The following is a 13473-nucleotide window of genomic DNA, read 5'->3' as shown; positions in this document are numbered from 1 at the left end:
TTTATGAGAAGATTGATCAAAACTATTTCAGAGATTTTGAACCCAATTAGAATAAATCAGTGTAGCTGAAAGAAATCCATTGACTAATTTCAAGGAAAGCAGAGGCATAGGAGACAACCATAGACATAGGAAAATCACTAAATTTTGAAAACTGAATTGAAACCTATCAGAAAAAAAGTTAGCTTTAGAATGGAGGTGCTGGATTATGCAAGGTAGTTTATCCTTTAACATGAAGATTGTTTGCTAAAATTAGCAAAAAGGTATTTCCTATCAGTATCATATACAAGAATTGGAATTGGAACCCCCTGTTTGTCTATCTACCTACCTACTTACTTATCTACCTACCTACCTAATCTATATATTACAGAATCATACATACTCTTGGTGATTCAAAATAACTAAGAGCATAAACAAACAATTCAGATTAAAACATCCATGACAAATTGCCACAAAACCATGAAAACATTAATAATAATAGATTATAACAAGTATTTTCATGTAATGTTACCACGTATATTTGATTTCCTCAGTTAATTCTTCTTGCATATCAACTTGCATCATTTTTAAAGAGTTGTGTGCCCAATAACTTTTTATTTTAATTGACTGAAATATTATGAGATCATATTTTTAAACATTTCAGTGATTTGATTGTAGGATTACAATTACAACTATAGTGTTCTGTCATAGAGTTGTGTCATGAGATTTTAGTCATTGTAATTTATATCTGAAGAAATTATCTTTGATATTTTTAGCTGAAATGTTGATCATCTTTGCTTTTCCAGAAACTAAGTGTCTTATGAATGGCATGAAGAGCAGTAGGATAGTACAAATTATCTTTATTCAGTTTAATTGACTGCAGTAATTTTGCATGACATTTTCCTTTTCCTCTCCTCTGATTTCTGGAATAGTAATTCACTTTGGGAAAACTGTTGCTAGACCTACAGTAGGATGCTAAATTTAGAAACAAAAGGTATAAATTTTGGCTTTTAAAATAGTGTAATATTGTTCTATGTAAAAAGTAGACAATTTTGGTTCAACTCATAGCAGTAACCACATCTCATTGTTATCTATTTTTCCAGAACATTCCAAACACAATTGTAGCTATTCTCTAAACCTATGGGTTTAGTTAACCCTAAGCAATAGGGACGCGGTGGCTCAGTGGGTTAGGACGCTGAGCTTGTTGATCAGAAGGTCGGCAGTTTGGCGGGTCGAATCCTGAGTGCCGCATAACAGAGTAAGTGCCTGTTACTCGTCCCAGCTTCTGCCAACCTAGCAGTTCGAAAGCATGTAAAAATGCAAGTAGAAAAATAGGGACCACTATAGTGGGAAGGTAACAGTATTCCGTGCGCCTTTGGTGTCTAGTCATGCCAGCCACATGACCACGGAGACGTCCTCAGACAAGCGCTGGCTCTTCGGCTTTGAAACAGAGATGAGCACCGGTCCCTAGAGTCAGAAACGACTAGCACGCATGTGCGGGGGAACCTTTACCTTTACCTAAGCAAAAGAACGTAATGATTGCTTGATCACTGTTTTAATCATATTTAATTAGTAGGAACACTGTATTAGTATAGTATAGACCTGGAACTTTACAAGACCAGAAAAAACATGAAAAAGTAAAACTGCGACAAGATATTTCTGCATATTTTTATATAATATTTGGAATTTAAAACAATTGAATAAGTCTTCAAATGATCAGTTGTGTTTCAATAATGCAGTTTGCTGGGTGACTGGAAATCAGAATCTGTCTATTGACAAAGCATGATTTGAGTTCCTAATACATGAAGTGTATTTTAATTTAAGGAATACAAACTTTGAATTTTACATACTTGCTTTAAAACATGTTTTTCTTCCAGATGGTAGAATTTTATGCTAAATAAAAATGTATATTGATGAAACTAGTTCCATGAAACAGATTCTAAATTGTGAATAGGAAATGTAAATAATTTTGATTGTCAATTATTTGATTTTAAATCTTTCATTTCAATGTGAATATTCTTTTGTACTCCTTTCAACTTCAGAATAAAATCTGGAAATGATTCCATTTCTTAATTATATTAATGAATTCCTAGTATTAGTCTCTTTTTCCTAATCTATCCCTACACTTATTTTACATATCTATAGAGATAAACAAATAGACATAAGAAATATGTGTTACTTTTCTGTGAATGAAGAATAGCAAGGGAACATTTCTGTCTGCTTCCAAATGCATAAATTTAGTGTGTAGCCATCAACAATACGATAACTACATTGGAGAAGCTTACAGTGGGAAACTACAAGGTTCTGCCTTGGGTCCAGTGTCTTCAACATTATAAATAATCTAGATGAAGGTGTAGAAGGGGAGCTTGTCAAATTTGGAGATGACACCAAGCTGGGCTTGTTAACACTTTGGATGATAGACCCAAGATTTAGAAGGATCTAAACAACCTGAGTTCTCCTTCCATCTCATCACTCCCTTTTTCATTGTCTAATCAGTCATCTTATGGATTATGCTTGGGGTTTGATGTTAAAGATTGGTCTCCCTCTCCTTCCAGTTATAATTTAAAGCCCTTTGGATGAGCTGAGCTTGTTGTTTTCCAAACACATTCTTCCCAGTCCTGATGAGGTATAGCCCATTTCTTGCCAGAAGCCCTTCCTGTATGTAATTCAAACCTTGGTCTAGGAAGTCCAAAGTACTCAGTGGCATCATCCCTTCAGCAAGCAATTTACTTCTAAATTCTTCTTTTCCTTACTGGATGTTGACCATTTGTTGGAAGTACAGATGAGACATCACCTGCACTCCCAGATATTTTTGTGCCTGGTTTTCAAACGCTTAATTGTTTCATTCATCCCAACATAGAAGAGGAAATAAAGGATAATAATCAGTGGAAATGATTGTTTTTTTTCATGAACCTCTCTATCACATCTTTAATCTTTGCACCTGGGAGACAACACACCTCTCAAGAAAATTGTCTTGTCTAAAACTTGTTGACTCTGTTCTTCTGATTCTTAGTGAGTCATCTATTATCAACACACACCTTTTTTCCTTTGGGGAAGTCTGAGCTACTTTACTTCCTGTCATTGGAATGCTTAATGAAGACGTCTCCAGGTGTCTGAATGTTTTTTTTTTCAGGGAAAGGGTATGAAATGAGTTGCTCAGCTCAAGGTGGGGACACAGACATTTTTGGGTTTTTTTTTTTAAAAAAAACATTTTTATTAGTTTTTCAATTTACAACCTATATATCTGGAAAGCATCATGGTACCTGGGTAGTCATCAGTTGAATAACAGAGTTTTCAATACATAGTTCGGGTTACATTATCATAGCATCCTTCTCTATTTCCCTCAACATTCAATACAACATATTTGAAATAACAAATTTCTAACAATAGCATGGTCAATTAAAGAAGATTTTGTCAGTCCAATTTCAATGAAGTATATCTATATCCTGTTATTAAATTTTATCTAATTTTGATGTTAATTATAGTATCCAAGTTTAACCTTTGACATTCCAAAAAGTTTTCACAACCCAAAATTCCCTTATTTTATTATACCAAAGATTGTATCATCTAACATATATCCAATAGTTAAATAGCTAACTTCTACCTAATAAACATTGTTTGTTTCATATCCTGATACATCATAAGTTACCAATCAGAGAGCCTATATTTATCCATCTACTTCTACTTATACATAACCAAAATTTTAACATCAAACATAGGATCTATAAGCCAATTTTCCATTATGTCAATATATAAGTTTATAATATTTGGAATAAGCCTAATAAGTACTTAAACACATTTTAATTCTATCATGAATATTTTCTATTTCAGATCCTAATAAGACACTAATTACTAACAAAATGACCTATAATAGTTCTCTAGGAATTCATTTTTTAAATGTAACTCTAGGTTTCTTTTTTTGCCAGTCGGGTTTCCAGACCAAGGGCTTTAAATTGCCAAGTGCATCTTCTTTTGCTCGCATGCATATTATTTGCACCAGAGGAGGCCATCCAACCATCAGCAATGTACAAAGGTTGAACCATTTATATTCCTTATATTGTTGCCATGTTAATTCCACTCTCTTTATTTGCTCTAACATCTCTGTCTACAGTTCACTCTGGATTCTTCTTCCATCTGGGTTAATCTGTTTTAAGGAGAAAATCTTATCCAGCTTTATAATTAGTAAATGACTGTCCAGGCTTTCCAAAGGTTATCCTAGTTGGTCTTCGGCGTTCTCTATGTTGGCATCACTATCTTGCCTGTAGTGTACTTCTGAAGTTATAGGCTCTTTAGAAAGGGTCAAAAGTTGAACATTAAGTTTTTGCCTAGATTGTTGTTGGTCTTTAGGATTGTCTGTCATAGTAGTAGTTCCTTGTACTTTAAAAATTGTAGGTTCTTTGACTAAAGTCAGGTTTTGGATAATAGTTTTTTCAGTATTTTGTTGCTGTTGCTTATATTCCTCCATCTCAATAGTAGTATCTTCCAAGTTTGTTATATTCTTTAGTTGCAGTTTGGGTTTCAGTTTGTAAATTAAAGTTGGCATGTAAATTATTTAATCTGGAGATAGACATCTCAATGACTCTATAGTTTGTTTCAAATATAAGGTTATAATCAAGTGAGGTTTGTGGCTGATCATTTTCCATTTTATAGTAATTATAAATAGTCTTTAGTGGAGGCTATTTTTCCAAACAAAAATCAGTAAGTGGCCACCTCCACAAGTCTAAACCAAATTCATCCCCAGCTGTTTCAGTTTCTTATCTAAATCTAAATCCAAGGTCAGTCCAAAATGTAAGCAAGCTTGTTTCCCAATGGTATTCACAGATCTGGCCACTAGATGTCCCCAGAGTACTTCAAATTCTTTTCCACCACAGACTTTTTATTTATTTCTTTTTTTTCCCTTTTTTCCCCCCTTTGTTAGATTAATAGGTAGAATAGTCCATTTCTATTAATATAGGAACTTTGGGCAAAAGGTAGAAAGGCAGTAAGTCCAATTAATCAGTATCATTTAGTTCAAGCCTTTTTCTTTTCTCTCCCAATGTAGACAAAGGCCGGCATTAAGAAGGGTGGGGAAAAAATCACTTCCCTCTCTCCTTGCAAGGGGAAACAAATTTGGAAAGCTTTGACAGGAAAAGTAGACAATTAAGAAAAGAAGAAGGCAATTCTCACCCAGTTTTCAAGTGCTTTCAAGTGCTTTGAGAGTAGCTCCAAGCCAATAGGAGGGCCACCTCCCTTCTACCACTGACTGGAGAGACCTCTCCCCCACTTGCTGCCCCTCCAGGGCAACTTTTGACCCCTTTACAGGGCCCCCCATGAAGAAATCCAGGCAATGCGAGGAACAATTCCCTCGTGTGTCTGGCCATGCTGGGATCCGGAACTGGAAGCCACATTTTTGGGCTTTTTGATCTACTGCCATTTCCATTGCCCTTTCTGTTTTCAAGTAGTGTGTGTGTGTGTGTGTGTGTGTGTGTGTGTGTGTGTGTGTGTGTGTGTGTTTTGTTTGGATACTGACTCCTGCCTTTACTAGGAGTTCATCATGTTCACCAATAAGTTTCAGAATGACTGGTCTCAGAGTGGCTAGTCATGCCTCTAGACTTTCATTTTTCTTTTATTAATTTGACTAATTTACATTTTGTGCAAATATAATTTAAGCCTTCTATGGGCTGGAAAACAAACATGGTGCACCCGTTGCACATAACTACATTGTGAGTCTCTTTCTTCTAGTTATTCTGCGTGCAAACACTTCCAGTGAATCTAAGATGATGTAGTCTTTCTCTTGTGGCATTATTTATAATTCCACAGGAAGCAGACAAACAGTGGTCTTTGTCTTGTGATTTTTTTTGGTTTTTGTCCTTTCTCTTGTGGGTCAGTTTATAATTCCAAGAAAGGAGAATATATATATCTTCTCAAAAAAATTCCTTGAGTTCTACATTTTCTGTTATCCTTCCTGGATTACTTTATCTTTGCTGTTTCCAAAGTGTATTTTCACTGTTTTTCTTCCCTTGAATCTCAATTTTCAACCCAACCAAACAAGGCTCATGTCATGTAACTTGTCGAGTTAAAAGGTCAGTTCCTCTCTTTTTTCGCCTCCTGTCACTGGCATCCATGAAACCTCAGAGGAGGCTGGTTTGAAGTGGAGATGGGGATTGATCTTTTGCTTGGAAATCTGCAGTGAAAACATTATAATTCAAACCTAGCAATAACTCAGTTTTAATCATATTAAACATGTCAGTACACAGATTTTAAGGGGGAAAAACAAACTTGGTGTCATCTGTGTATTGTTTTGAAATGTACAAATGGCATGGACATTCTTCCAAAAATGTCACATTATATGCTTCTTTACTGAACATCAGTAAAGGGAAGAACAACATATAAACACATTGAAATGATAGTGTCTGTGCATGCCTTCACATAAGAACCTTGATGTAATTTATTAAGATTTTAGCCCAGACTGAATTAATTGCCCAATTGCTAGGGGACACGTATTCGTTTCAGCAGGTATTTAAAAGAAAATTAATTAAATATCTATTTAAATGCATTCATTTAAATAAAAATAATTTAAACTGCTTGCAGTTTTCAACAACTTGTAAAAATAGATTGACTTTTCTAATCAGAAATATTTAACAGATAAGTGTCAGAATCCATTTATATTTCATTTCTAACTCTCAAATCTCAACCCCCCTGGATTCTGCCATTCCCAAGGAGGAGAGGGAACAAGCATGGGTTTTTATTGCTTTCACTTACTTTCTCAAATGTAATCTTTTGTTTATTCTGTCTGCCTGCTATCCATCACAATAAGATCAATGAGAGGCATTTTCCCTCTCATCTTACAGGCAACTAAGAAAGGGGATGGAATGAAACCCTCCGGAATCTGGTTTGTTTCTCCGGATGGAATGTGAGGGGGTGGGAATGATTTTGCTATGAATGGACTGATGTTTCTCCTCTTCCCATGAGGGGCTTACCACCTGGAACTTGGCTGATCTGGAACTGAATGAATGAACTGTGGGGTGAGGCTTACTTGCGGACATTTAAAAATATCAATCTGTGAAGGCATTTCTCAGAGCCTGTCTATTATACCCACTATCTTCTATTTCTTAGTAAAAGTTCCTGCTTGGACAACCTTGTCTCCAAGAGTCCTTCTTTCTTAAGATGTGGATTGAAGTGGGTTCTGAAACTTTGTGGAACAATCCTAAGACCAATTCAAAATGTAAATAAAATGCAGTAACCATGAAAATAAATTCTGGCTGATCAAATAAGTAATGGCATTTTTGTATTCTTTATTAGCTCTAATAGATGGAAATATCAGCAGCAAAACCGGTGGTGGCAAGAACAGCATTCATTCTGCCAAGATTTTATAATATATCATTTAGAAATGTAAGATGAACATGATGTTCACATAACAAATTTTAATTTGAGTTGGAAAACAATTCCGCTTCATACTTTTCTCTTCTTTTCTTTCTTCCCACAAAGAAGTTCAAGCTTTTATCCCATTATCCATTTATATAAATGCTATCATTCAGATCAGAGAGAATAGAAGGGAAGAAGGAAGAAAGGAAGATTTATTCTCTCCCTGGTTCACTAGAATCAAGTATGCATGGAAGATGGAATTGTGTGAATATCCTTTTGGAAAACTGCATTTTCCAGCTGTATCTACAACTAGAATATTGAGAGTGCAATTCTTTTTTTTTCCTGCCAGTAGAACCAGGGAGCTTTGTGAGCTACTGAAAGATGTTGGAGACTTAAGCAGATTCAGACAATTTAAGGTGTGATGGGATTTGTACTAATTTAAACTGGCAGAAAACTCTCTTCCTGGTTAGGAAAGGTAAAGGTAAAGATACCACACAAGATTTGGGGTAAATCTGTCTGCATAATTTCATACTCAAATTATCACAATGTGTCATTGCTATCTTCCAGGGATCCATATCACACAATTGAAGCAATTGACCCGCAGAATTTACATGTCTTCCAAACAGTGAGAGAGATAACAGGTAACCTACATAATCTGAGTAGTCTGTACATTTGTTTATTCTCCTTTTCAATGCATGCTTTTAAAAGCTAACATTGCAGTATGATAAGTGCATGAACAAATTCTTAACATATTTTCCTTCTAGCCATGAGTTCACAAGATGGCCCTGATAAGATACAGGTAGCCCTCCATGTATGATTATTTGCTTAACAACAGTTAGAATTAATGATGGCCTCTGAAACAGTAACAATCCAAATGTGAACTTATGACTGTTGCCCTTCTGCCATGGTCATATAATAACAATTTGGGCACTTGGCTGTTGGCTTGCAGTTATTTATTTATTTATTTATTTATTTATTTATTTATTTATTTATTTATTTATTTAAATTTCTATACCGCCCTATTCCCGAAGGACTCAGGGCGGTTTACAGGGCAGCATAAAATACAATATAAAAATAATATAGAATTAAAATACATTAAATTAATTAAGCCCAATTAAAACAACATTTAAAAAAGCTAAAACCCCTTCAGTCCAGGCCTGATAGATCGAAAAACCAGGTTTTCAGGTCCCAGCGAAACAAACGCAGATCGGGGGCGGTCCTAAGTTCCACGGGTAAATCATTCCAGAGGGCAGGCGTGCCCACAGAGAATGCTCTTCCCCTAGGAATAACCCGCCGGCATTCCCTAACCGGCAGTATCCTGAGAAGGCCCTCCCTGTGGGAGCACATGGGACGAAGGGAGCTTGATGCCGGCAGCAGGTGTTCCCTCAGATAACCCGGACCCAAGCCATTAAGGGCTTTATAGGTCATCACCAGCACCTTGAATCTCACCCGAAGGGCAACCAGAAGCCAATGCAGCTCGCGAAGTAGAGGTGTTACATGTGAGTATCGGGAAGCCCCCATCACAACTCGCGCGGCCGCATTCTGCACCAGTTGAAGCCTCCGAGTGGTCCTCAAGAGCAGTCCCATGTAGAGACTGTTGCAGTAGTTTAAACGGGAGGTCACGAGCGCATGAGTGACTGTGCGTAGGGCATCTCGGTCCAGATAGGGTCGCAACTGGTTATGATCAGTTGCAGCATTCTGCAGTCACATGAATGCAGTTTGTGATGTTTTTTGCTGGTTTGTGGCAAAATCACCATCAGTTAAGGTGGATTTATATTTATAAACACATAACTCAACTTATGACCATGGTGACTCAACTTATGTTATAAAAATGGTGGCAAAATTGTTCTGTTCACATGATGACTTATGACTGCAATGGCTTACAATGGGAAATCTGGTTTCAATTGTTGTTGTAAGTGGGAGGACTATCCGTTCTGATCCTTTGGCCCAGTTCCATCTTCCATTTTTCTGTATAGAGATAATATCATGTGCTAATCATTATGTATTTTTACATAATGAAATGATATATATGCTTGAGCATTATAAATCACTGCAGTATATAATTGCAAAGTATTATCATTAATGTGACTATTGGCTTCCTTAGTTCCAAGGAACTTTCCTAACTGTTAGGAAACTGACTTATGAACATTTAACTTTATGAAAGGCTAACTTGTACAAATTTATCAAGTTTCATCTGTTTTTCCATTAACCATCCCAGTACAGATAGAGAATAACCTGTTTTGTGACATATATAGATATTTATAGTGCAGTATAAAGTGATATTGTCACTTCTTGTGATCTTGATGCTATCCCTTTGTTGATGCAGTCTAGGACTGCATTGGATTTTCTGGCAGCTGAAATATACTGCTGGTTCATATTTAAGCAGTTGTCACCAGGAGACCTAGATTCCTCTCACAGTTACTACTGTTGAGCCAGGTCCTGCCTATCATATGCCTGTGCCATTTCATTTTTCCTGCCTAAGTGCAGGACCTTACTTTTCACAGCATTTTGTTGGATATGGCTCAATGCACAAGTCTGGCAAGATCCTTCTGAATCTTGAGTCCATCTTCCAAAGTGTTAGCAATTCCCTCCAGCTTAATATCAACTGCAAATTTGATGAGTTCCCCTATTGTCCTCTCATCTAGATCATTTATGAAGATATTGAAGAGCATTAGGCCCAAGACAGAATCTCGAGGTACCACATGTTCAATGTGGTTGATCAGCCAATTTCAAATGCATCTTGTGATGGAACTGTCTATGCCACATTGTTTTGTCTTACCAAGAAGTAGGCTGTGGTCTACTTTGTCACATGCATTATTGAAGTTTAAGTATACTATATCCTTAGCATTTTCTTATTCTACTAATTTAGTTGCTTTATCAAAGAAAGCAGCAAGATTTGTTTGGCATAATCTACTTTTACAAAACCTATGCTGGCCTGTAGTAATCACCTTGTTGATTTCTAGGTGTTCACAAATCTTCTGGTTGTTGATATTTTCCTGGATTTTCCCAGGTATTGATGTCAAGCTGATTGGCTTGTAGTTTGCTGGATCCACTCCTCACCTTTTTTGAAGATGGGAACCACATCAGCTCTTTCCCAGTCCTCTGGTAGTTCCCCAGTGCTCCGGGAGGTCTGAAAGATTCTATTCAGTAGTTCCAAGATCACATCTTCTTCAGAACCCTGGGATGTAAACCGTCTGGTTCCAAGGAGTTGAACTTGTCCAAAACAGTTCCAAAGCCTCCTGCAAAGAGAGTGAGAGAGGCACTTAATCTGCCGAAACTCTGAGGCTGCTATGGGTTACTTCAGAGTTCAATTCTTTTCAATTATCCCATTCCACCTTGAGCTCTGGAATTCATCAAAATATAATGGTCATCCCTACTATACAGTATATCTTCCCACTTCACTTCTTGTTTTATGTTTCAATTATGTTTCAATACCAATTTTTATTTATATATTAATGTTTAATATTAATATATTTTATGCAATACTATATATTAAAACTTAAGCCACAATACTTACAGTATATTATTTATTTATTTATTTGTTTGTTTGTTTTTATAAACCGCCCTTCTCCCGAGGGACTCGGGGCGGTGTACAGAGTAAGGTAGGTATACAGATTGAACAATATTAGCCTTTACAGGGCCTTTATTATTATCTTATTTGGTTTGTTTATTTTCAGTTATTTTTCAAACAACTGTCTCCTCTGTGGAGAACATTATGGAGAATACCTTTTGCTCTAAATTTACAGGTTGGACAGCTCCAAATGTTCTCTGCTCTTAATACAGTTTTCAAGTGTGAAATGCTGCCATAATTGCAGCAGGCATATTTTCTAATTCCTGTGATTTCATCTTCCATAGGATTCCTGAATATACAATCTTGGCCTGAAAATATGACAGATTTTAGTGTGTTTTCAAATCTGTTAACTATTGGTGGAAGAGCACTATACAGGTAGGATATACATAAATATATATTCCTATTGTTTATGCTCTCATTTATAAAAAAAATCCATAGGAATTATAATTTAGTAAAATAGTGTTGGGATTTTGATTTAAAGTTTTGGTCCCATAACCAGTCTTTTGGTACTAGGCTGCCATAAACAGGGGCTTGGATTTTTCCACAATTCTAACACAGGGAAGGACCTACTGTACACTTGAATTCATCTATTCCATTCCGTTTATACTCCTGTTTGGTATTTTTCATCATTTTCTATTTTAATCACATTAGTTACTAGGTGGATTTTATAATTGTGGTATTATGGCTCATTGCACAGTCAACCGGATGTTTCGACTGGATTTGGCATTTTTATCCATATGCTGAGCCCTTCCCAAGAACCTGGGATAGGTGGATCTTCTTCTTTGATGATGTCACATTGTCACAGGAAGTAAACTGTTCCAAGTAAAGCTGCCTTTTGTAATTGAACAATGGTGGCTTTATCAATGCTGATGGTGTTCAAGTAGTGCTCCAGGTATTTTGAGTTTGCACCCAGGCCACATATAACTATTACTATACTACCTTTCCTTTCATTTTCCACAGTCATTCTATTTTTTATTTTTCCGTGTATTTTGTTATCGGTCCAGTTCTTTATTTTCTATTCTGCTGTCTCCAGCTTCTGCCATGTCCAATTATTATTATTATTATTATTATTATTATTATTATTATTATTATTATTATTATTGTTATTGTTGTTGTTGTTGTTGTTGTTGTTGTTGTTGTTGCTGTTGCTGTTGCTGTTGCTGTTGCTGTTGCTGTTGTTGTTGTTGTTCATAGCACACTCAGCCAGATATTATTGTTGTTGCTAAAGACTTAATCTTCAGTTCAATTCAGTCTGGGACTGGTAAAAACCTAACAGTTCAAGCTGTGACGAAGGACCTAAGAGCTGTTAAGGTAATGTCTGAGTATAGGCAGTTCCAAGTAAGGTGGGGTTTTTTTTTTACAAAGTCAGAATATTCAGGTCTGATAAATTCAAAATTTCCAGGTAGCTAGGCAGTCCTTTGGCTATTGCTCCAAGGTCTCCTATTATTATTGGTACACCATTTATTTCTTGCTCTACAATTGCTCAACTTCAATTTGCAGATCGCAGTATTTTGTTATTTTTTCTAGTTATTTCTCTTCGATTCATGCATTACCTGATATTGTAATATCAATGCACCAGAATTTTTTTTCCACAATAGTGATGTCAGCCGTGTTGCGGGTCAGATGTCTTGTCTGTTTGGATTCAAAAGACCCACAAGATCTTGACCTGTTCATTTTCAAGAACTTTGTCAATTTGGTGTTCCCGGTAATTTTTGCTGCATTCAAACCCAAACCTCTGGCAAAGCTTGCAATGTATAATTTTGGAAACTTGATCATGATGTTGTAGATAATCAGTTTGTGAGATTTTGCTGCATACACTGATAAGATGATCCATTGTCTCATCTTTCTCACTGCATAAGCAATATTTGCTATTGTTACTGACATGTTGAATTTTTGCTTTCATAAAATTGGTCTGCAGGGTCCATTGGGCATTTTGGACAGCCAAAATGAAATGTTCTGTTTCTTTCTTCAGCACCGCTGATCTCAACCATCTCCATGTTTCTTTGTATCTACCTTTCTTTCAGTGTCCCTCAGGTATTGACTGTGCATTGGCTTCTTTTTCCAGTTAAAAACTCAATGCTCAATTCTTTCCTTTTGATATTCTGCTTTCAATCTCAAACAAGGTTTCCCTTGTTAGCAGAGGCTCTTTTGCTCTTTTTATGTAATTATTTAAGCCATGCTTTTTTTTCTTCCACAGTTTGTTTCACCTGTAAGATTTCTCTGCCATCCTGAAATCTAGGCAAGTACAATAGATCAATATCACTTTTTGGGTGCAGGGCATGGTGCATTGTCATTAGTTTTCTTGTCTTTCAATCCAAGTTATCAAGGTCTAAATAAGTCCAAAATTATTCCAGCTGAGTATCATATTATAGGCCCTGCCCAGGTGTTAATTGATATTTCCTCCATTCAGCTTTGATCTCAAGATTTTCTGGACTTGCTTTATATATCTTGTTGAAGTAGCTTCCTTGACTTGGTTGTGCAACAAAAAACTTCCAAAATTCCTACGTACTTGTACCCTTCTTCTGGTGTTATTGCTTTTATCAACTCTTCATTATCAAGTTCAAATCCATCATCTTCAACAA

The 13473-nt window shown here is 36.2% G+C and overlaps 1 protein-coding gene across 2 annotated transcripts in view; it reads left to right on the top strand.

Moving 5' to 3' along the window:
• ERBB4 (erb-b2 receptor tyrosine kinase 4) overlaps nucleotides 1-13473 on the top strand; it is a gene marked incomplete at both ends in the record, with an annotated part of 1101913 nt that overhangs the window by 831838 nt on the left and 256602 nt on the right. For both annotated transcript variants that reach the window (XM_083354418.1, XM_083354419.1), the window contains 2 exons: nucleotides 7888-7961; nucleotides 11176-11266. In XM_083354418.1, the coding sequence (XP_083210544.1) occupies nucleotides 7888-7961; nucleotides 11176-11266 (165 nt within the window). The remainder of the gene's footprint in view (nucleotides 1-7887; nucleotides 7962-11175; nucleotides 11267-13473) is intronic.

This window comes from Vipera ursinii (assembly GCF_947247035.1).
Source record: "Vipera ursinii genome assembly, chromosome: 1".
In the NCBI taxonomy this organism is placed as follows: domain Eukaryota; kingdom Metazoa; phylum Chordata; class Lepidosauria; order Squamata; family Viperidae; genus Vipera; species Vipera ursinii.
The sequence above is the reverse complement of the archived record's forward strand: the minus strand, read 5'-3'. Positions and strand labels throughout refer to the sequence as shown.